The sequence below is a fragment of the Panulirus ornatus genome, chromosome 4, assembly GCF_036320965.1.
Source record: "Panulirus ornatus isolate Po-2019 chromosome 4, ASM3632096v1, whole genome shotgun sequence".
NCBI lineage: Eukaryota > Metazoa > Arthropoda > Malacostraca > Decapoda > Palinuridae > Panulirus > Panulirus ornatus.
In genome coordinates this window covers 73,996,376-74,022,025 of record NC_092227.1, presented here as the reverse complement: position 1 = coordinate 74,022,025, position 25,650 = coordinate 73,996,376, and the positions used below count along the sequence as shown (strand labels likewise).

At 39.8% G+C, this 25,650-nt stretch overlaps 1 protein-coding gene across 3 annotated transcripts in view; it reads right to left on the bottom strand.

Moving 5' to 3' along the window:
• Positions 1–10,044: 10,044 nt before the first annotated feature.
• Positions 10,045–25,650, bottom strand: part of Caf1-105 (chromatin assembly factor 1, p105 subunit) — a 305,893-nt gene continuing 290,287 nt past the window's right edge. For all 3 annotated transcript variants that reach the window (XM_071696805.1, XM_071696814.1, XM_071696820.1), the window contains exons 10-12: positions 19,066–19,338; positions 14,300–14,420; positions 10,045–10,378 (exon numbers count right to left, since the gene is read on the bottom strand). In XM_071696805.1, the coding sequence (XP_071552906.1) occupies positions 10,190–10,378; positions 14,300–14,420; positions 19,066–19,338 (583 nt within the window). In that variant the 3' untranslated portion in view covers positions 10,045–10,189. The remainder of the gene's footprint in view (positions 10,379–14,299; positions 14,421–19,065; positions 19,339–25,650) is intronic.

The following is a 25,650-nucleotide window of genomic DNA, read 5'->3' as shown; positions in this document are numbered from 1 at the left end:
CCACTGTTGTTTTGTGTTTACGTTGGTGGGGGGGTGGGGGCCGCCCCAGCTGGTGGCTGTGGCGCGAGATTTGAACCCGCTTCACCGACCTCACCGGAGGGGCAGGGGCAGCCAGGTTGACTTTGGGCTTTGGGACCCTCCATGACTTAGGCAAATGTAGCTTCCTTTCCGATTTATAGAAAGAGATCATACTGGCACCCTACAGACTACCAGAACGGAAACTACTACATGAAAACTTGGAACACACTCACAGTATCACTCATATCCTGTCTAGATAGTTCTTAGTAATACCTTGACAAATGTATAAACCTACTGAAATATGATTACAGTTACATCATTGTTTGAAAAACTGCCACGCATTGGAAACAGCCTAACTCTTAGTTTGGTACTTGGGGAAAAAATAAGAACGTGGATCATATTAACTAATCATTTGTGTCCTGTTATAGTAAAGTAGACAAAAAATTTAGAAGCATCATGTTCTTTGAATAGAATCAACATCCTACAGTATCAATACATACCCTAATGTTCAAATCTTGCTAATGATCCCATTCTCCATATAACCGAACACAAAATTCCTATAAAATATTTTGAATGTGTAGTTCATGAGAGAAAGACCAAAATATTTTACCTACTCATGAAGGAATGAAAAAATATTACCATCCACCAACTTTTGTTTGATTCTCTTTAGAAACCCGTGTCGTACGGACCTCCCCACTTGTCTACATTGTACATTTCTAATCAGCGACAGCAGTCAAGCCTTCTTCCTCCTGGTGGTTAGCTTCAAGCAACTCTCATTTTCCACTGTATCACAGACGTAAAAAGATTATTGCGTTTGACTTGTATTTCTCTGTCCTCTTGATTAGGCTGCCTCTAGGTCACTGTTTTCAGAGACAGACACCAATCTAAATCAGATAGCCATTAAACTTCATACATTTGTTTCCCAAAATCTAAAGTATTGAAAGGCATAAGACTCTAACTTGAATTAGGATTTTGCTTAATCTATGCCAGTCATAAAAAAGGATTGACCTGGAACTAAAATTTGAAGAATATGTTTTTGATATTTTCTAAACAATATATCCTCCATTCTCATTTCATTCCTTTCATCCATAATTATCAGTCCTAGTGACTTTGTTCCACTAGAGGCAACACAAGTTCTCCATCAAACACCTTTTACTTAGTCGGTGTCGATTTATGGAAAGTGAGGCTCGAAGATTCGAGTGTCTTTTTTTGGCATATACCTAGCTGTTATATATATATATATATATATATATATATATATATATATATATATATATATATATATATATATATATATATGTCAAAATCTTAATACGAAAATCAAGCATTCATTATGTTCTCAAGTCGTTCTGATATCATAAACTATACTGATAAAATTCAATTTGTCGAATTTTTCATATTTCGCGAGTCTTACCAATGCCGGGAGCATCTATATTGGCATAGTACTATGTTCAAAGTTATTGAACCGGTGAATGACACTGACATGTGAGCCTTAACTTTGTTATCCTAGGTAAATGATAATCAAATCTCCAAATGTAGGGCAAGAATTAATTCTGGTGCAAAATATCATCGACCACCCTGTCAGCTACGCCAATGTTTTCGTTACACAACGAACCATATAGTGCTGTATAGCATAACCCTAATGATGACGAGAAACGTTAATCCCACATCAGATTCTTGCCCTTCCTCCCACTGGCACTCCCGCCAGCACGGACACCATCCTGACTTATGTAACCAATAACGAATATCCCACTTCCGGTCCTACTTACTTCACGCCTATGGCATATTGCCCTCCTGCGTCTTCCACCACAATTTCTCCTAAGCTCTTGTCAGTATCTGTTCCAGCCAACTCTTTTGGAAGCCTCTCCAGGTCCATCATTAACAAAATCTACCAAAGATATCCTTCCTCTGATATATTGTCGACTCCAGGGTCATCTCTTTCAGATAGGTTTCTATCGGTTAATACTGATTAACCGATTTCTTCTCTATGGTCCATCTTTCTCCTGTCACACTGCATTCACCATTAACCACCTCCAAGCCTTCAGTCCAACCAACGCACGACTACATGACAAACTCCCGTCGCATCATTATTCAACTTCCTTCACATTTCGTTGACACTGTTGCTCGTTGTGTTGAAGGAAAGGGAGAAATCTGTGGCAAAAGACAGTCACAGATATGTCGTCTCCAGCATTTGGTGGGAACTTATGCAATCGGCTGAGGTCTCCTACTCTCCCGCCAAGGAATATGCTATGTATTCCCGCGTGTGACCACAGTCTCACAAAGAGAACGCTGTGCACCCACTCGGTGACCTCGGACATTGTTTTCTATTAATACTGATTAAGACTCGCATGCTTAGTTATTCAACTGTAAGTGCAACTTAGCTTGTGGTTCGGCAGACATGCACTTTCGTATTACAAGCAAGATATTTACCAAATATGAGTTGGCAACAATGCATTGGCTGTTCAGCTGGTCCGAGACAATGTTTTGATGCTTACGATTTCTACCTGCTGCTGTGTGTTTGTAGTTAACAGAGTCTATCGTACGGGGAGCGAGTTTTACATTCGTTGGGCGCCCATTCTTATACATTCTCTACCATCGTTCAACTTTTGTTTGCTGTTCACATCCTTTTTTCAATTTACTCCGTACATACATCACTCATACTATCAAAGTACTTCTTTGCATCTCTTTTTAATAGCTTTCTCGACTGCTTTCATAATATGTCCTCTGGTTGCCGTATAACTTACATCTTTCGAAGAACTGTTCACCTCCAACATCAATCTGGTTTAAAAACTTAAAGGTTGTGATCAGGTCGCCCCTCATCCCTCTCTTTCATGGTGGATAAGTTTAAGGCTTCTAGCCTTTCTCTGAAACTTTCGAACCCACTCCCACAGTCCATTCCCAAATTAAACGAAGTGAAAGACTGAAGTGAACTCCGCTGAAAGCGTGTTATGCTACCCTTACAACTAGATGAGTCTGACGTTGTAGGTTTAACATAATTTGTATGCTGGGGATGATTTTACACGTTTTCTGGGTAAGAGAATCTGCAAGTGAAGTCGTATACCAAAGCTGCATTTGTCTTCGTTAACCTTTGATAGGTAAGCCTGAAAAACCTCAAATACAGCAACTAACAAGGGTCGAAAAGAACCATGAATAGGAGTAAAAGAAACGCTTCAGTAATTAATTACTTTTGGGGGGACCTCTTTAGTCTAATCAATTTTTAATTGAATTAATGTCAAAGAATTTGAAAAATGAATCTTAAAAGAAATGCAACAAAATCTACCTACTGAAATTGTAAGATAAAAAAGGTCATATGTCCAGTCTTTAGACAGGAGAGATGCCCAGGACTAGTGTAAAAGAGGTACTTTATTGAAGAATATACTTCGAAAGATTAATCAAGATTTTCCACAGGTTATAGGTAATCTGGGTCTGAAGTTGGAAAACACCCGAAGGCACTACTGTTACACAAAAAATACGGGCAGCAGCACCACACACTCCCTCCTCCCCAAGTCCAACAAGTTAGAATGCATGGAATCACGTGAGGAAGGTACGCGGACACCTATGGCTGAACCAGTTTTACCTGGATTAGAATTTGCTTGATTTTTTTTTTTTTTTTAGTAATTCCTGCAATATCCCATGTACGATCTACCAGGCCTACATATTTTTCAGTGGATAGTATTTGCATACTTTGCGCAGATTCTCATCTTCAGGGCTGTCTTCTCTCATCTCGTTTTCAGTATCTATCTGTTACCTCTTTCCGTTTGTCTGACCTCATTCTCTTTCTGTCAGGATAAATGCAACAAGTTTACTTGCCATCCACCCTTCTGATTACTGTATATACCTGCTCATTTGCATTTGTTCTGCTGCCCATAATAATCTCCATAGCATTATCTCCCATCTCGTAATCTTGCCTTTATCATTCACACAATCGCACAGTGTTTCTGTTTGGATCGGATTACTGTTATTAGTTTTTGTAGATAGCTGATTGGTGTTTGGGCTTTAAGCCTTTCTACTGCCAGGGCCATTGATAATGGCCGTCAACGTCAACTTTAGTGTAACACTTTCCCTGTTGAGTCAGGGAGTGCTTCCCGTAGTGCTTTACATATAAGTGAATGGTCTGTAGGGCATATGTAAAAGATTATATCATCAAATAATCATTAACTACAAAATCGCTCTACAGGAGGTCGTTAGCGGCCAATCCTGAAGTGCCTTATCTGACTCTGACAAACAGCGACCATACAGAATATGATTACGCTAATAAATGCAATATCTTAAAAATAGTGAACTCGTAATTCTTGAAAACAAAACTAACTTCGAGAAGTAAGACACGGAATTAACGACTGTATTAAAACAGCGGAGCAAATATGGAGTATTTCAGCAAGACGGAAATAACACATCAGCAGAGTGGTCAGACAAATGTCAAGTGAAATTGAATTGGTTTGCTTGATGTTTTTGTGCATCACTTTCCATATTGCAGTGCTGAAACGTGCTATAAACTGGGACATAGGAAGGAAAACTACACCTTTCAGTCACATGAACTCTGCGAATACCAAGAAAGATGAAGAGCCAGTGTAGACCTAAAACCGGTTTGGATAACTGGGGAGATTGAAAAATTAGCCATAACTAAAAAATGTTAGAATATTATTGGAAAATAAAAGTTAAGAAGAACTAGAGAAAATACAAAGGAATGCAAAAAGGTCATAAGACAAAGTAAACATGAACAGAGAAGAATTTCCATACATAATAATAACACCAAAGGATTCTTTCCATATGTAAAAAATGTAAAATATAGAATAGAACCAATGATAACCACACAAGAGAAAATAACTAATGACAAGGAAATGGCGTTCATAGTATACATTTAACTTTGAATACATGCAGTCGTAGAAGAATCGTGCATACCTAAAAAAAAAAAGTTTCTGGCGTCAGATGCAGAAAAAAAGCAAACAAGAAATATGAAATGCTAAAATGGATCAAATTAATCCAAACAAATCGACTGGCTCTGAAAATCTAACCCCAAGATTCTTGAAGGTCAGATGGTAACTGATGTTTCCTAAAACCAAAATATTTAGCAAACCACCATCGCAAGCAAGACTGGCAAATATCACCCATATTTATAAGAAACAAGATAAGGCGTGTGCCTTATATCATCGGCCATTTAGCCTCGCTTGAGTTTTGGGCAAAATGCTGGACACAACAATAGGATATTATATTGTAATATTTGCAGATCATGGAACAGTATCAGATGACCAGCATGGCTTTTGCAACAAAATATCGTGTCCAGTAAATTAAATGATTTTTGTCAGTTACATATGACAATTAAGAATCAAAAATACCCACTGGTGTGACATATCTAGAAACTGAAAAAGCATTCGATAAAGAACCAAACAAGAGACTGCTGTGTAAAGTAGATCACATGGAATAAATGTAGAATTATGTGGAGGGTTGAATGACTGGGTCACTGACAGGAAGCAAGGCCGACCGTGATGAGTCGTGTGCCACATGGATCGGTCCTTGACCCCATTCCTTACACTATATACATTAAAATCTTGAATTGGGCTTCATATCTAAATCTCCAAATTTGCTGATTCAGTAAAACTAGGAGACATAAACGAGCTATCTTTCAGCAAGACGAAATTACACACCACAGAATGGTCAGACATATGTCATGTGAAATTGAATTGGTTTGCTTGGATGTTTTTGTGAATCACTTTTCATATTGCAGTGCTGAAACGTACTATAAACTCGGACATAGGAAGGAAAACTACACCTCTCAGTCACATGAACTCAGGGAAGGTGTACATCACAGGAAAAACATGCTGTTACTACCGGAAGCGTAACAATACGGTCAGTGCTCGTAAGGTCGAGGGTTCAGGGGGACCAACAGTACAGGCTGCTTGTTTACCAAATGTTACCTTATTCAACATATGATTTCTTTCTTTAACATGTAATTCTTTTTTCATTCAAGCTTACCTCTTTTTTTTTTCATTCAAGCTTACCGCATTTTCAGTGATAATGGCGATGCCTTAAATTTGCTGGTTTTGCTTAAACAAACGGATCCTGCAGTTCGAAAAGCAAACTGCAACTACTGATAACTGCTCTAACCCAAAGGGCAGATTTTTATGGGATATTGTCCAAAAAAAAAAGCTTGCTGGTTTTATTGTTGAGACACCCAAAAGTAATCTTTTCTCCAACTCAGGAAAACCGAACCTTCCAAAGTATGGTGAGGTGTTAAGACTTTGTTGCCGATAACGGCAAGAAAAGGGTTTCAGCCTAGGATGAAGCTACAAACAACACGAGATAAAGCTGGTCGGTGACTCCATCATTTGACACCAGCTGGATGAATTCTGCATCAGGAGCCCTTCAATTCGTAAATGGTTTTACCTTCCAAGTACAGTACTAAGCAAGATGATGGAGCCAAACGCTGTAGAGGAAGTCTGTGGTAGAGTGAACCATGATAAGCCAGTGCCGGATTTATATGGGGTGAAAAAGGGCAATTGCCCTGGTCCCCGTCATGCCACAGGAGAGTCCCCTCTAAACAAAAATATAATCATTAAAAATTAATCTATTGAGCCAATTTCTCGGCTGAACTTTGGCCAACTGTTCCATCAGAGCAGGAGGTTTCTAAAATGTAATAAAGGTCAAGCGACCTTGTTTACAGCCGAAAAAGGGAAAAGATTTGTCGAAACAGTGGAAACCAGCAGGACTGACTCGTTACCAGTTACTGCTGCGAAACGCTTGTTGGCTTGCATCGCGTAATGTTCTGCTGTGGCGAAACTTCGTTCACACTGGCTGACTTCAAGTTGTTCGTGTTGCTCTGAGTAGTAAATAAGAGAAAATCTGCTCTGCCTTTTGTCAGGCAGGGATGTCACCGCTTTCTGCTGCCTTACCCTGTCAGCCGTCCGCAAGAGATTTTTGACCAACAGCTGTGCTTTACAATTTGCGGACATTGCGATTTCAGTACTTTCAGTACAAGTTCCATATCTCGTATAAGTGTAAAACTTATCCCAAACGTTCTTGACACCTTTAGGTGGTATCTTGAGACGCTTCCATAAATGTTTTAAGATTTTTGCGGAATCCATCGAGTTGCACAAATTTCAAAAATGTCATTTCTCTTGAGGGTATCAGCGTTAGGGGCGGCTGCAGACCGTGTAAGACAAGAAGTAGCCCCATCATAAAAGGGTAGGGTTATGTTGGTACTACGACTCGCATGACAGCAACTTTTGTGATGAGTGAAAGATCGCAGGCTGCCACAAAGTTGTTGCAATGTGGTTGCTTACTTATTTATTTTCAATTTCTAGCAATCTTAGTTCACAACATTTGTCATAAAACGTCCGACCACAATCGTAAATAACATTTCCAGACGTGACGACGGAAAAGTTAAGATAAAAAATATGTTTGAAAATGAATATTCCAAGGTCTCAGTTCTTAAATAATCTAGTTTCTTTTCTCTTGATCTATTTTTTCTTTTCTTTTTTCTTCTTTTCAGATTACATTCTCACACAGGAGACCCAGCATGCCACGGAAAATCAGCTGTCTGGGGCTCGGAAGAGAAAGGCTTTTGAAGATGAGTGAAAAAAAATTGCTGCTGTCTTGGCAGAGATACCATGGCTTACAGAATTTTTGTCTGGTTCAAAACCTAAAAACAGAGAGGCTTATGATGAAGAACCAATACAAGATATCCCTCCTAAGGAACCACTCACACGTACCCCCAAGTACATCAGCAGAAAATGAGAGCAACACATCACATCACGTTATTGACGATGATGGTTCATCACATCATGCTACAGATACTTCAGACATGGACAGTGAAGCGCCATCATGTGATCCAGATCCAGCTATGTGGTTTCTTGTCAGAGAAAAGCATGTGTCCTTTTGGTTAAACCTAGCTATGACATGTCTAAATAAAGATGACCCTGACTTCTACCCAGAATCTTGACGCCATTATCAATCAGGTCAAGGTCAAAGGCAGACTGGATGAGCATTGTCGTTATTTCAAAAATTCCATGTCTTATGCAAGTCATGAAAATGGTGAGCAGCATTTGAGGTCTCAAAGGTGGTTTTATCAAGTTTCACTGCTATCTTTAGCTTTGGGACAGCAGGAACACTGTGGTGCACTACCACAGGCAGGACTGGCCACAGCAGACCAAATTCCCTGTTGGAATGAATAATGCCAAGTGGGAGCAACTGGGAGACCCCCGGAAAGAGTTGGTGCCACCACTGCACATAAAAACAGGCCTTATGAAACAGCCTAAGAGTACCTTCAAGACCTTCCCTAAGCTGTCTCAGGCAAGGGTCAAAGTGGTATATTCGTCAAACCACAGATAAAGATCCTAGAGGGCAAGGAATTCACAAAGAAGCTCACTAGAAGAGAAAAAACAGCTTTGTCACAGTGGTTCAGGGCTTCTTGGGCAATCACAAAGCCGATAACTATGTAGAGCTGGTTGAGACTATGATGAAACTACTGCAAAATGGGCCGCAGGATGTCCCTTAAAGTCCATATCCTTGATGTTCATCTTGATAAATTCAAGAACATGGGAGCGTATTCTGAGAAGCAAGGTAGGTGCTTCCACCAGGATATGCTGGACTTTGAAGGCCACTACCGAGGAACATATGACAAGAACATGATGGGAAATTATATTTGGGGTCTGATTCGTGAAACTGATTTAGAGCACAATCATTAATCTTGAAAAACTACTCACTTCTAAACCTTTTGTAATCACTTTTGTTTAACATTAGTGTAAATACATGTTAATTCTGGTTCATATGAAAGCAAGAAAAGTGGTCTACGAAGACAGATTTGACGAGGTACTGGAAAGCCTGAGTTTACCAACTTCATCTCTTCCTGAAAGAGTGAGTTGGGTCAACCTAGGAAGACCAGTAAGACAACTGATAATCTGATGAAGCATATGGTTTAAAAACCCATCCCTATTAGCTTATCAGTCACCTTATTGGTTTTCCTTGGTTGACCATATCCAATGTGTGTGTTCTGAATGGTGAATATGATCCTGCCTGTACATCTTCAAATCTCACTTTTAGAGACATTATCTTGCTTTCACATATAAGTCTTTTCTTCCTAGGGAAAATTAAAACCCATAGTAGTTTTCTTGCTTTCACATATGAATATAGGTCTTTTCTTCCTAGGGAAAATTAAGACATAGTAGTTACAGGTAGAGATAAAAATATCAACTGGAGCAGAAATAGTTAAAATATCAGTAAAAAAGGGACAGCAAACAAAAGTTGCATCTCTCTATACCAAGGGTTAACTATGGCCACAAATCATGTCATTGGACTACTAAAACTGTACAATGCTACCAGATATACAGTACTTGTCAGACTTGTTTTGGTCGACACTGTAACTGCCACCGTTCTGAGAACCTTAATTTATATGGCAATTGCCAGGTATCATTAGTGGAGAGTGAACAGACACTATAATAAAAGAGTTTCCTACTGTTATACCAAACACACTGGCTCAAAATTGATAAGCTAACTAAACTCTAATTGTAAGTATATCAATGTGGCACTCCACCCATTCCAGCATAAACATTTTCCATAGGCCTTTTTTTATGTATCCTATTACACCATATTCAAACTAAATACCATATGAATCTTGTTCCTTTAAGAAATAATTAGGATATAAATAGAATGGCATTCACCTTCCAGGCTTTTTCATCTCATTAATCTCAAATAAATTTTTTTCAAGATGTCGAACAGCATTCACTTTTTACTCGTAATGACATGACATATAGTACATCTAGATGACTACATCTATATCATGAACAATAATATTAATAAACTGCCTTGGTAAGGATCCAACCATACTCATATATTAACTAGGACTCTTTAAGCTTTCCTTTTAAGACTGGCCACAACATACTCACTTGGCCTTCAACAAAAGATCAATGCATTACCAACTCATCATGATCACAAAGATCATAATCCACTTTAGCTTTTTACTTATAAAGTCCCTCAATACTGAGCAATCATTCTCATGTTTTATAATATAGCAGGAAATACTAAAAGGCAAGATAACTTTAAATAAGTTTTGTATAACTTGATTTATTTACATTAGTTTTGTTACTTTAAGTTAGTCTAAGCATTAGTGGACAAAATAATAAAAGTAATATTTGCTGTAAGCCTTCCCAGGATCAAATCAGGCATCAGTCCTCAAACCTCATCTAACATCATTTACAGCATTCTTCTTTCCTTTAGGGCTTGACAAGGTTATGAGTGGTACACGTCTGGGTGTCTTTGATCCTCCAGGAGTCTTGGTGGGAGAAATGTCTTTCGTAGTCTTCGAGGGGCTCTGGGTATCCCCTTCAAATTTCATCACGACATCAGGATTGACAGACAGTGATTCTTCCTGTAATACATTTCATTCTATTTTAGGAAAATAAAAATCATAAAAGACATAACCTCTCTATCTAAATCTATTTACTGCTTTAGTGAGGTACCACCAAGAACAAATGAAGAAATGACACTCCTTAACTCATATCCACTCTCTAGCCGTCACATATAATGGAACGAAATAAAGAGCACTCCTATTCACAGCCAAACCCCACAAACCTTTTCGTGGTTCCTCTTAGCCACTTCAAATGCTCTGGTTAAGCCCAATGACTGCACATCAACCCCTTAATTTCACACATTCCAATTTGCTATATCCTGCATATAAGTCACATCCTCCTGCATCTTTCACTCCCTACTTTTATATCATCCTCTGTTTCCCCCTTCACCTTGTTCCCTCCAATCCTGATGCATATTTCCTCTTAATCAATCTCTCTTCACTAATCCTCTCCAGGAGTCCAGGCAATTTCAGGAAACCTTGCTTTGCTATCATAAACAATCCACTTTCTACTAGAACTCTCTCTCACAATGACATTCCTTACGTGATCAACTGTCCTCACAGAATATACTGCCCTTAGGCATTTTCAACATATCCATTCTCTTCCTTACTTCTGCATTTAGGGCCCATGACTTGCTTCCATACAATATCGTTGGGATAACTGTACCTTCAAGCATACCCATCTTTGTCCATAAAGAAAAAAACTTTCAAAACTTACATCAATACACCCAAGACCCTTACCCCCTCAATGATCCTACTGGTCACTTCAGCTCCCAGAGTTCCTTCTGTTGCCACCTCCACTCCCAGGTATCTAAAACACCCTACTTCCTCCAAGTTTTCCCATTCAAATTCACTCAAAAATCTTCCTCCCTTGCAAAACCTCATTGCCAAATCTTTTTCACATTAGAAGTCAACTTCCTCTTATCACACTCTCCCACACTCAGTCACCAGCTTCTGCAGTTTCTTACTCACGTCTACCACCAGAGCCATATCATCTACGTATATTAAGTGACTCACCTTTCAACAAGACTTTATACCTGCCTCCTCTCCTCAAAACCATTGCATTTACCTCCCTCCACCCCATCTCTCTACATATTTTACAGGAATTCTTAAAATCAAACTCCTGATCCATATATCCTCTACCACTCCTGAAATCATATTGTTTCTCCCCCAGTTTTATACTCTTCATATGCCACCACTCTCCTATACAACTTACCAGGTATACTCAGTGTTGTACCTCTGTAACATGAACAATAATTTTTCCCCTTTGCCTTTCTATAATGGCACTATACAGGCATTCCACCAATTCTGAGGCACCTTACCTCAAGCCATACAAACAATGAAAACCCTGACTAACCAATCAAACAAATCGGTCATTCCCTTTCTTGAGGAATTCAGCAGCAATCTAATCCACTCAAACCACTGACACATTTCATCTCATGCAAGGCTTCAACCTATTCTTCTGTTTTCGCCTATCCTTTTGTCAAGGCTCTTTCTCTGTGTACGTCCATGTCCCAAACACCCTACATCTGCCATCATATCATCTAACACATTCAGCTTTGCAAATACTCACTCCATCTTTTCACTCTTCTCTGCCCGTTACTGCATCCCCATCTACTCCTCTCACTGATGTTTCCATTTGTTCTTTTCCCCTTATAATATTCATCACTCCAAAACATGAATGATCAAATAAGTTTATATTCAGGTCATCATTGTCGGAAAATCAAATCAAAGCAATAACATTATGATATGACGCAAGAAACCTATGGCCCCTGCTTGACTCTACTGCCTAAAAGAACGAGGGCCCAGACAGCAGTAGTACAGACACTCCTACAACTTTCCCTCTCTCTTATAGACCTGGCCTTTTCTATTCACTACATGAACATTCTTGGTTTCTCTAGTAAATTCCCTTCTGTTGAACACCATCTGTCTAGTACCTCTCCTAATATCTTACTTTCGTCAAGAACTCAACAGTCTAATGATGTTCTCACTAGCACCCTTTTCATATCTAATTATAATCTTCACACATGACTCTGGTTCAAAGGTGCTGTCTGTGCTTATTCCAACATCAACTCGCCTGTTGCAAGCCTTGAGGACTACAAGTTCCCAAACTCTGATGTTATCTGGCTCAAGGTCCGTCTCCCCACTACCACACTTTTACTATGTTTCCCTATTGCTCTCTTAACTCTACAAATTCTATATCTTCTTTTACTATCTAAACTCCTGCCATGAGACTGTGGCATTCTCTCACTCACAAGCTGAGATCATCAACTCATGAAATTTCAAAGTTCACCACAGGGAAAGATTGATTTTCTCACATATGGGTGATGGTGGTGAGGATTGAAGCCCTCACATTCTCTATTCTAGATGATCCAGAACAAATCAGGCTGTTGACAGCAGCCACCCAGGGTGGTACTGCCATCCCTGACTGAGGAGCATTAAAGTCGTGTCCAGAACCATCTTACACCCTTCATGTTAGGAGTGCTGGTCTTACTTTCTGTCTCATCACAATAGTACTGGGCTAGTCCTGTAATCTTCTCCAACAGCACCATACAACAACTCAAGCCTCACTCATTTTCTTCATATGAGCTCTTTTGCCACCTCCTATCTGCACATCTATTTTTTTTAATATGATCATGACAGAGTCCAATAAATCTATGGTCCCTAGTCCATAGCATCACTGGGAGCTATGAGTCTCTGTATTTCTGCCTGACTCTACTGCCAGTGACAGAGAGGGGCTCAGACAGTTGTAGTGCTGGCCTCTTCCACAACCTTTCCCTAGCTGAGAGACCTTCCTCTTTTTCTCTTCACTATACCAACATTCGTGGTCTTTCGTAACCCCACTTCTGTTGAACATCATGTCTAGTACCTCCCATTATCTTACTTCTCTCTGAGACCTAGTTGACTAATGATATTCTCAGTAGCCCCTTCATATCCAATTATAATATTCAGTCATGATTCTGGTTCAAAGATGGTGTCTATGCATATTCCAACATCAATACAATCATCACATGCCTTGAGGACCTTGACTTCCCAAAAGCTGATGTTATCTGGCTTAAGGTCTGTCACCCAACTACCATACTTTTCCTCTCTTTTGCCTATTGCTCCTCTAATCCTACACATTCTATATCTTGCTTTGACTATCTAAACTCCTGCCATGAGACTGTATCATTTTCTCGCCTGGAAGTCAAGATAATTTACTTACGGGATTTCAACTTTCACCACGAGGATTGGTTGAATTCCTCCCATGTGGATGGTGGGAGGATTGAAGCCCTCATGTTCTCCACTCTCAATGATCCTTCCTATTTTTCAATTAAGGTCCAATATTTAAGTGGACTTCTGTCCATATGAGAGAGAGAGAGAGAGAGAGAGAGAGAGAGAGAGAGAGAGAGAGAGAGAGAGAGAGAGAGAGAGAGAGAAAGAGAGAGAGAGAGAGAGAGAGAGAGAGAGAGAGAGAGAGAGAGGCTCCGTCCACATCCTCCAGCAACACACGGGAGAGAAAACACGTAGAAAAAAATTACCTTCCAGAATTAGCATGCCTGACGGAAATTTTTATAGGAAACTCACAAGGTATATTACGCATGAATGTAATGCATCCCATCACCAATGACATGCATTCCTTCACTTTTTGTTATAAAGACAATAGTAAGGATAAACTTGAGCTCCAGCCTCGTGACTTACCATGCCTATATCATTCCTGATACTGAAGAACAATACAATAATTCCTCCTTACTCTCTAAAAGTAAGGTGACCTGGATTAATGAAAGTTGGTATGTTACCGCAATATGGCCTAGGAGAGACTAGTGGTCAAGAAGGTAGCATAATATACCACTATGTTATGATGACTGATTAAATCATCTGTTCAATAATGAAAAGGGACTAAAGATGATCACGCCTAATTTTGATGATGATAAGCACGTCTGTACAATGTAGAGAAATTACCTGCAAATGGGTGTTAACTGATGGCTGAGAAGCCTCTGTTTTAGCGCTGGGAGTATTTTCATCGCTTTTCAAAGATGGACCAGACAGTGTTATCAGTGATACTCTCTTGCCTGGTTTTGAACTGTAGGTAAACAAAGAGAATATTAAAGCACATCAATTTTCATTCACTTAACCAGGGAAAACAGGTGAGATAAGACATGACAGAAATGAGATAAACCAGACTAGCTGGGGAATGAAGTTTATTGCCACACATCTTTCTTACACTGCCATTCCTCACACCGTCAATCCACCTCATTTCACAGATCACCATCATCATCACCTCTTTTGCAATCAACGCCAAAGTCTCAAATCCATACATCAATACTGAGACTACTATAATTACAAGCATGCCAATACCCATCTTGACCCAAACAGACAATGATCTCTCCCTCCTCATGTGGCTTATTGCACCTAAAATTATGCTCCCTCTTCCATACCAAGACTCCCATTCACCCCATATTTCTATCCGATACCAGATCCATTCTAAGGTACCTATAGTACCCCACTTCCTCTGGATCCTGCCCATTCAAACTTATACTCAAACAATCCTCTCTCATCCCCTTCTGCACTTTATTACTTTTCCTTTGTTCACATTTACTGTCAGTTATCTCCCTTCACAAACTTTTCGAAACTCTGACTCTTGCTTCTGGAGTTTCTCTGTGAAGTCTGCCACCAGAGCAATGTCCCTTACGTACAGCAAGTGATTTATCTCCCATGACTCACAGCACTCCTTTGCTTTTACCTCCCTCAGCACCATGTCCATAAATATTAGAAAACCAGTGACATAAGACAGCCTCAATACGAACCATCCTTCATCAGGAACTCCATAAACAGTCATCAAGGAAATATTTGCTTAACTTATATACAAACATCTCATTTCAAATGTGCTAACATAAACTGAAACATGATCAAAGCACTTCAGAAATTCTTTACATACAAATGTTATGCTTTGGTTATGTGCTACAGGCACCCAGTTACATTCAAAGATATCAAATGAGAATATGAGGCTGATATGGAACAGTTCATGAAAGCAAAACCTTCACTCTATGAAAACTGGAAGGAGTTACAAGATATTGCTTCCACCCTAGACTCTGACAAAGTCAGAAATGGGAAATGCTTTACTGAACTGATATAGTATGCTCTATAGACTCTCAGAGAGATATAAAAGAGAGACTCAGGAAATAGTATGGAGAGAGTACACTGTGGAAACTGACATTAAAATGAAGGCTAGTCAGCACATGCACAAAGAAGAGAGAGAGAGAGAGAGAGAGAGAGAGAGAGAGAGAGAGAGAGAGAGAGAGAGAGAGAGAGAGAGAGAGAGAGAGAGAGAGAGGGAGAGAGAGAGAGAGAGAGAGAGAGAGAGAGAGAGAGAGAGAGATTGATTGATTCAGGTATGAAAGGAGAGGGAGAAACTGAAAAGTTGGAAACTCTATACACTGACCAGTGCAAAGAGACACACTTTGGAAGTCTGAAAATGGAATAAACATTTATCAGCAGAAGAAAGCACAACAGATCTAGGGTAGAACAAGGAAGATTCCTTATATAGAGGATGCAAAAGACCGGAAAAAAAAAAAAAAGCCACAGCTCACCCAACAAAGGGAAAGGAAACCTATCTAATGACCTGATAGACTACAAACTCAGAATGTCATAAGAAACAGGAAAAGAAAAGAGCTACTGATAAATTAAGAAAAACACAAATCAATACTACTTACACAAAATACAAACCATTGACCCCTAAAAACAGGAGAGGGCACTTTTACAGATCACTGCCAAGAGATGAGTGGGATTCTAAAGGAGCAATATGAATCGGTTCTCAGTGAACCAAAAACCACTTTGAAAATAAATGATCCCACGGACTTTATCCAAAACAACGATTCCCACATTACACATTGCTGCTATCACCACCTCACGCCTGTAAACCTAAAGGGTAACTGAGCTCATTGCGCCTGCACTCTGTCTCAGGACAGTACTCTTGGAACTCACTAACTCACTCTTCATGAAGAAATACAAAACACATCTTACACAAGCATTAACTATCTTCTGGAGAAATCCTACAGATTCTGCCATAATCACTGAGAGTTTGAAACTGACTCAAATGGCCTCAATCCACAAAGGAGAAAGCAAGAAAATCCAAAAAATCTATTGACCAACAGTAATGACACTGCACATTATCAAAACTTTGCGAGAGTCTTGTGAGGCAAACTGAGTGAAGTTATGGCACAACATATTCTAAATAATCCAAGACAATATGATCTTGCCTCTCTCAGCTGTATAATCACTATGGTAAGACTAGAGAACACCATAGATGCTAAGGACAAACTAAATGCTGATGTGATTTGCACAGACTGCAAAGGCATCACTGCACATAAAATACATAAGATGTGAATAACTGTTCAAATTAGGAGATGCATATACAACTTTTTAACAAACAGATCGCAACACACACTTGTAAACCAGGCCATTTCCTGTGTGTCCAAGGTAAAAAGCTCAATCCCCAAAGATTGCACTTGTAACTCTCATGTTCCTCAATCCTGAATATGGCATTGATGCACACTCAAGTCAGTCTCATATCATATTTTGCAACAAAGGGATATTAATGAAGTCATTCCACTGGGAATTAACAGGGTAAAAATACTGGATGGTTACTAACAATATCATACAGCAAATGAGTGATGTGACTGCAGAAACATAATGCCAAACAAACGAACCTTCAGCAAACTAGAAATAACAGATGCCTCTTCCAGAATGGAGGAGTCACAAATCCTGCAAACATTCAAGACAGAAGAAGATCCTAAGATGATACATGCACATTCTCTCAAGAGAATATTGCTGTATTCTACCATTACTCTACAAGGAAGGTGAAATTGCAAAAATTCTGTAGTTTTTAGAGATCTCATGGCCCGTATTAATGTGATAAAGGAATTTAATTGCTAGGAATGGCTGAGATCACTATGGCTGTAGCCCAAGAGTGTAGAAGGGAGAGTTATATCATCATCTATACCTGAAAAATCTTAAAAGGAATTTTTCCTAACCTACCCTAGGAAATAACTTCCTACTACCATGACAGGCATGGAAGACTGTAAAATACCACCTGTAAAATCAAGAGGTGTGATACGCACAAAAAGAGAGAATAATTCTAAATTAAACATTCTTGACTCCAAACTCTTCAACACCTCACCAGCAACCATCAGAAACACCATGGGGAAACCATGGAATGCACAGTAAAGAAGTTTACAAGGGCCTTAGACAAATATTTACAAAGTGAACCTAACCAGTCAGGCTGTGGGGGGTAAATGGGCCTGCAGGCGGGTAACAAATGACCCATCACAGCAGCATGAGCCCAGCTTTGGGCTGTAGGGGTAGATTCCCAGGCAATCAGTCCCTGTTTGCAGATGAAAAGGTTTCAGACTCAAAAGAGAAAATCTCTAGAGAGTCTGGGGGAGAGTGTAATGGAAGAGTGACTGTGAACAAAAGTACATTAATAAGGTGCAGCAGAGAGATGAAACACGGTAGTTTGAAAGTCTGAATGAGGAAGAACTGAAATAAGTGGATACCTTTAGATATCTGGAAATGTAATTGGCAGCAAATGGAACCATGGATACGGGTACTGACATGAGTCATGCGATGGAAGAAGAAGCTACAATCATGGCACACAAAGGAGTGTGTGGAACTCCTGTGTCTATTAAGTGGTTGCACTTTAGATGTTGTGAAGGGAGGATGATCTTAATCTACATAACTTGTAGGAGATTTAGGCAGGGTAACATACCGAAGAAAACACACATGAATGAGGCTGTCATCACCAAAATGCATCAATAGAGGCAATGGAGGTGCTGATGGATAGTATAGAAGCAGCAGGTTGGGCAGTGGAGTTTGAAGAAACTCATCTTTTCTAATGTCAAATTCCTCCCTTCTGTAGTTACCTTGGTGGATGGAGGTATAGATGTTATAAAAGAATTTCTTGTCTGTCCTTGGTTATGGAATGTATTGTTGACTTGCCAGGTCATTCATTCAACCAAGAACAATGGGCCCCACTGCCAGCTTCTGCATACTTCAAAATTTCTAGCCTCATCTCCAATTTTATTTCAATCCTCCTCTGGTTCATGGACAGACCAGAGAGAGGACTAGGACATGAACTATGACACTTAAAGGCCTTATCAATAATCAGGAGAGAAACAGTAAATGCACACTACAGATAACCTGAACAAAGAACACAGTTTGAAACTGAGGCTGGGCAAGCATAACAAGCATGGGTTTGTCTGGGTCAGCAGAGGTGACTTCCACAATGCACCACACATGCCGAGTGGAGGACACCACATTCCCACACATCCAAGATGCACTTTTGCATATAACAATTTTTTCACACATAACTTATTGGTAGGAATAGGATCATTCAATACATATGAAATCACATATGCTAAACCTGCACATAACTAGACAAGAGCAGCATAAATATTACTGATAATTTTGGTGAAACCCAAAGTTGGAAACATCAAATACCTTTACAGGTACAAAAACTGCACTAATGACTATTTCAAACATATCTTTTTATCTCAATGTGTTGTCAATTTCTTTAACGTGCAAATTGGAAAACAAAAAATTGGAATTTCTAACGTGTAACTCTTTTCAACCAAATATGAAACAAACAATAGTATTCTACTCAGTGTGTTCAAGTGAATAGATATGGTTTGAAATATACTTCAACAGAGAAAAAAATTTAAGCAACAAACCTTTCCCCAGGCCTCTTAACTGTCAGGGATTTTTTTACTGGTATGTCTGACAGGTTACTAGATTTGTCACTTTCAACCTCAACTAAGGCTGAATCAGTGCTTGTTGATGAAACAGGTCTAGTCTCTTTGAGATCTAGTGAACTACTATCAACATCTGTTGTTATATCTTCTAACTTTTCTCTGTATGGAGTCCCTAGTTCATTTTCAGCAAAGGAAACCAAGGAGCAATACCCATCTGTTGAGGAAACCACAAGAATACGACCATCAGAAGACCTGAAAGAGAAAGATAATACAAAAAATTAACTCAGAATATAGATGCTACTATAATATACATATACACAATAGCAAGATATACATGAAAACTAGAACTTGAAAGCTTATGAAAACATTTTCCACTTACACAAACTTTCAAAATTTCTAAAATCTTCATCAAAGCAACCTACATTTCTAACTATAATTCACCAAATGCTACAGCATAATATAAATGATCTCAGTGTACTTCTAATCTTTTCTACAATGATTCAGCAATCCATTGCAAACTACCACACTCCTATGGTGTAATGTCCTATCCAATCAACAAACAAAGCAGAAAAGCTGCCGTTTTTCCTCACTTATTTTCATTCATAATCACTCCAGGACCAATTTCGGTGAAAGAGTCCTTGTGTTACTCAGGACATTTCTTAAGGCTCCTGCAGACCAAGGCTGTGCTGCATATAGTTGAAGGCAAACATAAATTCCTCTGGAGTGGAAAGTTCTTTAATGAAACTGTACTCCCAAAGATAAAGTCTTGTGAATGGTGAATTTTCACCTGTAGTTTTACCTCGACCAAGCAGAGTCCAGCAACACCTTTTCACTTACTCATACTACCAATCATTTCATCTAAGACACAAGACACTAATTCCATTACAAATGCTCTTAACTTTACCAAGTTCTCCATGCACATGAGTGAATCAGAACCTTCCAGTGTCCTTTCTCCAGTACCTGCTAAAAAGACACTGATCTACACACCCTCTTCCCAACCTAAATTCTAATTCTTGACTTTCATTGGAATTATTTATTCTTTGGATAAAACTATTCATAAAACTACCACATACCTATACAGTCCTACTCTCCTGGAATGTTACTGTAACTTTTCCTATCTTAAACTTTTTAGAGCACAACTATCACTGCCTCTTTCCAATCACAAAGCACACAACTACTGTTTCCATCCTAATGTATGTATTGTCCAAAACTGTTCATCTGCAACTTCACCATCTTCCTCATCATTCCACTTACATCCAAATTTTAGCTGCAGTAATGATTTTTTCAACTCTTTCGTAATGAATTCCTTTCCTCCACACATATTTTGCCCTCTCTAAACTCTACTCCTATTGTACTAAGACTCCATTTTTTTCATGCATATTCGCCATTTCCTGCATTAGCGAGGCAGTGTTAAGAACAGAAGACTGAGACTTAAAGGGAATATCCTCACTTGGCCTCATTCTCTGTTCCTTCTTTTGGAAAATTAAAAACAGGAGGGGAGGATTTCCAGCCCCCTGCTCCCTCCCATTTTATGACACGCTGGGAATATGTAGGAAGTATTCTTTCTCTCCTATCCCCAGTACTAATACTCAAGTGTCTTAAACCATCTCCCCCATCCAGTTACATAAGGTAAACTTTCCACCTCCTCCAAACTTAATTGCTTGTCACAAGCATTTTCATAGTACCACTGACTTCATTCTCATCTTATACTCAAAATTCGGTTCTACTCATCTCCTTTCCAGACTACTGTTCTTCTTTATATGATCCTTCATTCTCCCAAAATTAACATTTAATTCCTTTTACATAGATGCATCAGCTATTTCACATTTTCATTCTGAACCTTATGTTCTAAACTCTTTGCACTATTCTTCATATACAAACTGTCCTCTTATCATCCTATCCCTAAAATCTTTGTTCAGTTAAGCTGTTTCTCTCTTCTCACAAACTATTCTATGAATGTCAAAAATCTCTCTGGCAGTTTCTATTCATGAAATTCTAAGTGACCCCAACTCAAAATTATTCTAAGCTTTGCATTTAAATTCCTGGGGAAATAAATTACTACCTTCATCCCCTGACTTTTACTCTTATTTTCTTAATGACTTAATTAGTCCTAGCCCATTCAAAATACAGATAACCTCCATATTACTGTCTCAACATCTATCAAGCTCCTGCCTTCCCCTAATAGATTTTACATCATGCACACTACCTACTATATTCTTAACTAAAAACATATCACACATATCAGTTTACTCTTGCCTCATACTTTTTGCAACCTTTACTCACAAATCCTCTTACTCCAACAAACATAACACAGACAAACACACATACAGTGAAATAACCCAACACACACTAAACAACTGCCTTCCTAACTCTTAAACTTTATCCCATCAGAATGACACCTGTCAGAAGCCATAATCCCCAAACAAACTTCAGTCATTCTTTCCCATCTATGCTCTGGTCATCACCCCTTCCCACAACAATGGTCATCATGCACCCCTACAACACCACAAACATCATCCCAACATACCTCGTGACCCCTGATATCAGCTCATGATGCAAGTACCACAAACTCAAAACTTAACAGTCCTGCACTTTCCCCATACACACTTGCACAAAACATCATTACACATTACAATCTATGGTACCTCTTTGTGGATGCGGCTGACTCCCTAAGCACTGTGGGAGTTTCATAGAGATAAAAGGGACTACTGGAGCACAAAGCAAGTCAATGAATATATGTACATATACTTACGTGGTTTCAGAAGTGGTAGAGGATGTGTGGATCAGGTGTTTGTTTTGAAGAATGTATGTGAGAAATACTTAGAAAAACAAATGGATTTGTATGTAGCATTTATGGATCTGGAGAAGGCATATGATAGAGTTGATAGAGATGCTCTGTGGAAGATATTAAGAGTATATGGTGTGGGAGACAAGTTGCTGGAAGCAGTGAAAAGTTTTTATCAAGGATGTTGGTTCTCAGTGAATGTCAGTTTGCGGCAGGAGTGTGTGACGTCTCCATGGTTGTTTAATCTGTTTATGGATGGTGTTGTTAGGGAGGTGAATGCAAAAGTTTTGGAGAGAGGGGCAAGTATGCAGTCTGTTGTGAATGAGAGGGCTTGGGAAGTGGGTCAATTGTTGTTCGATGATGATACAGCACTGGTGGTTGATTCGGCTGAGAAACTGCAGAAGCTGGTGACTGAGTTTGGTAAAGTGTGTGAAAGAAGAGAGCTGAGAGTAAATGTGAATAAGAGCAAGGTTATTAGGTATAGTAGGGTTGAGGGACAAGTCAATTGGGAGGTAAGTTTGAATGGAGAAAAATTGGAGGAAGTGAAGCGTTTTAGATATCTGGCAGTGGATGGAACCATGGAAGTGGAAGTGAGTCACAGGGTGGGGGAGGGGGCGAAAGTTCTGGGAGCATTGAAAAACTGTGTGGAAGGCGAGAACATTATCTCAGAAAGCAAAAATGGGTATGTTTGAAGGAATAGTGATTCCAACAATGTTATATGGCTGTGAGACTTGGGCTATAGATAGGGTTGTGCAGAGGAGGGTGGATGTGTTGGAAATGAGATGTTTGAGGACAATATGCAGCATGAGGTGATGTGATCGAGTAAGTAATGAAAGGGTAAGTGAAATGTGTGGTAATATAAAGTGTGTGGAGAGAGTGCAGAAGAGGATGTATTGAAATGGTTTGGTCACAAGGACAGAATGAGCGAGGAAAGATTGACAAAGAGGACATATGTGTCAAAGGTGGAGGGAACGAGAAGTGGGAGACCAAATTGGAGGTGGAGGGATGGAGTGAAAAAGATTTTGAGCGATTGGGGCCTGAACATGCAGGTGGGTGAAAGGCGTACAAGGAATAGAGTGAATTGGAACGATGTGGTATGCCAGGGTCGATGTGCTGTCAGTGGATTGAACCAGAGCATGTGAAGCATCTGGGATAAACCATGGAAAGTTTTGTGGGGCCTGGATGTGGAAAGGGAGCTGTGGTTTCAGTTCATTTTACATGACAGCTAGAGACTGAGTGTGAACAAATGTAGCCTTTGTTGTCTTTTCCTAGCGCTACCTTGCGCGCGTGCAGGGGTTGTCATTTCATGTGTGGCAGGGTGGCAATGGGAATGAATAAAGGCAGCAAGTATGAATTATGTACAAGTGTATATATGTATATGTCTGTGTATGTATGTATATATGTTTTTTTTTTTTTTTTTTTTTTCCGCTGTCTCCCGTGTTTGCGAGGTAGCGCAAGGGAACAGACAAAAGAAATGGCTCAACCCACCCCCATACAACATGCATATACATACGTCCACACACGCAAATATACATACCTACACAGCTTTCCATGGTTTACCCCAGACGCTTCACATGCCCTGATTCAATCCACTGACAGCACGTCAACCCCGGTATACCAAATCGCTCCAATTCACTCTATTCCTTGCCCTCCTTTCACCCTCCTGCATGTTCAGGCCCCGATCACACAAAATCTTTTTAACTCCATCTTTCCACCTCCAATTTGGTCTCCCACTTCTCCTTGTTCCCTCCACCTCCGACACATATATCCTCTTGGTCAATCTTTCCTCACTCATTCTCTCCATGTGCCCAAACCATTTCAAAACACCCTCTTCTGCTCTCTCAACCACGCTCTTTTTATTTCCACAAATCTCTCTTACCCTTACGTTACTTACTCGATCAAACCACCTCACACCACACATTGTCCTCAAACATCTCATTTCCAGCACATCCATCCTCCTGCGCACAACTCTATCCATAGCCCACGCCTCACAACCATACAACATTGTTGGAACCACTATTCCTTCAAACATACCCATTTTTGTTTTCCGAGATAATGTTCTCGACTTCCACACATTCTTCAAGGCTCCCAGGATTTTCGCCCCCTCCCCCACCCTATGATCCACTTCCGCTTCCATGGTTCCATCCGCTGCCAGATCCACTCCCAGATATCTAAAACACTTTACTTCCTCCAGTTTTTCTCCATTCAAACTTACCTCCCAATTGACTTGACCCTCAACCCTACTGTACCTAATTACCTTGCTCTTATTCACATTTACTCTTAACTTTCTTCTTTCACACACTTTACCAAATTCAGTCACCAGCTTCTGCAGTTTCTCACATGAATCAGCCACCAGCACTGTATCATCAGTGAACAACAACTGACTCACTTCCCAAGCTCTCTCATCCCCAACAGACTTCATACTTGCAGCCCCTCTTTCCAAAACTCTTGCATTCACCTCCCTAACAACCCCATCCATAAACAAATTAAACAACCATGGAGACATCACACACCCCTGCCACAAACCTACATTCACTGAGAACCAATCACTTTCCTCTCTTCCCACACGTACACATGCCTTACATCCTCGATAAAAACTTTTCACTGCTTCTAACAACTTGCCTCCCACACCATATATTCTTAATACCTTCCACAGAGCATCTCTATCAACTCTATCATATGCCTTCTCCAGATCCATAAATGCTACATACAAATCCATTTGCTTTTCTAAGTATTTCTCACATACATTCTTCAAAGCAAACACCTGATCCACACATCCTCTACCACTTCTGAAACCACACTGCTCTTCCCCAATCTGATGCTCTGTACATGCCTTCACCCTCTTAATAAATACCCTCCCATATAATTAACCAGGAATACTCAACAAACTTATACCTCTGTAATTTGAGCACTCACTCTTATCCCCTTTGGCTTTGTACAATGGCACTATGCACGCATTCCGCCAATCCTCAGGCACCTCACCATGAGTCATACATACATTAAATAACCTTACCAACCAGTCAATAATACAGTCAACCCCTTTTTTAATAAATTCCACTGCAATACCATCCAAACCTGCTGCCTTGCCGGCTTTCATCTATATATGTATACGTTGAAATCTATAGGTATGTATATGTGCGTGTGTGGACGTGTATGTATATACATTGTGTATGTGGGTGGGTTGGGCCATTCTTTCATCTGTTCCCTTGCGCTACCTTGCTAACTTGGAAGACAGCAACAAAGTATAATATTGATAACAATGAAAAAACTATCTACTTCCCACTCCAGTAGTCCCTTATATCTTTATGAGACTCCTGCAGCGCTCAAAAAGCTAGCGATGTCCAATGGTCAGCTTCATAGGTCATGGAGTGCAGTGATAGGTGGGACTCTGTGTGCAAGGCAAATGAGTTACAAGTGCTCAGTGTCTTTGTTGTGATAGATGCATTGTGGGCCTGAAGGGTTGGAATATGATGAAATGGAGTCTAGAGTTGTAGGATAGATGATTTCCAAAGCACAGAAGAGGAAAGTAAGACCAGTGTTTATCTGGGAATTTAGGCTCCTGATGGGTGTACCTCTCATGGGGCAGAATCTAATCAAGATTAAGTTAGCAGAGCAGCTGTTTATTGCTGGATGAGTTATTTCAGAGTGTACGTATATATGGTGAGAATGGTGGATGAGTTATTTCAGAGTGTATGTATATATGGTGAGAATGGGAAGATCTGAAAGTAGAGGCTAGTGAAGTGTGAGGCAGAGGTAAGCTTTTCATTTCTATTTGGGGA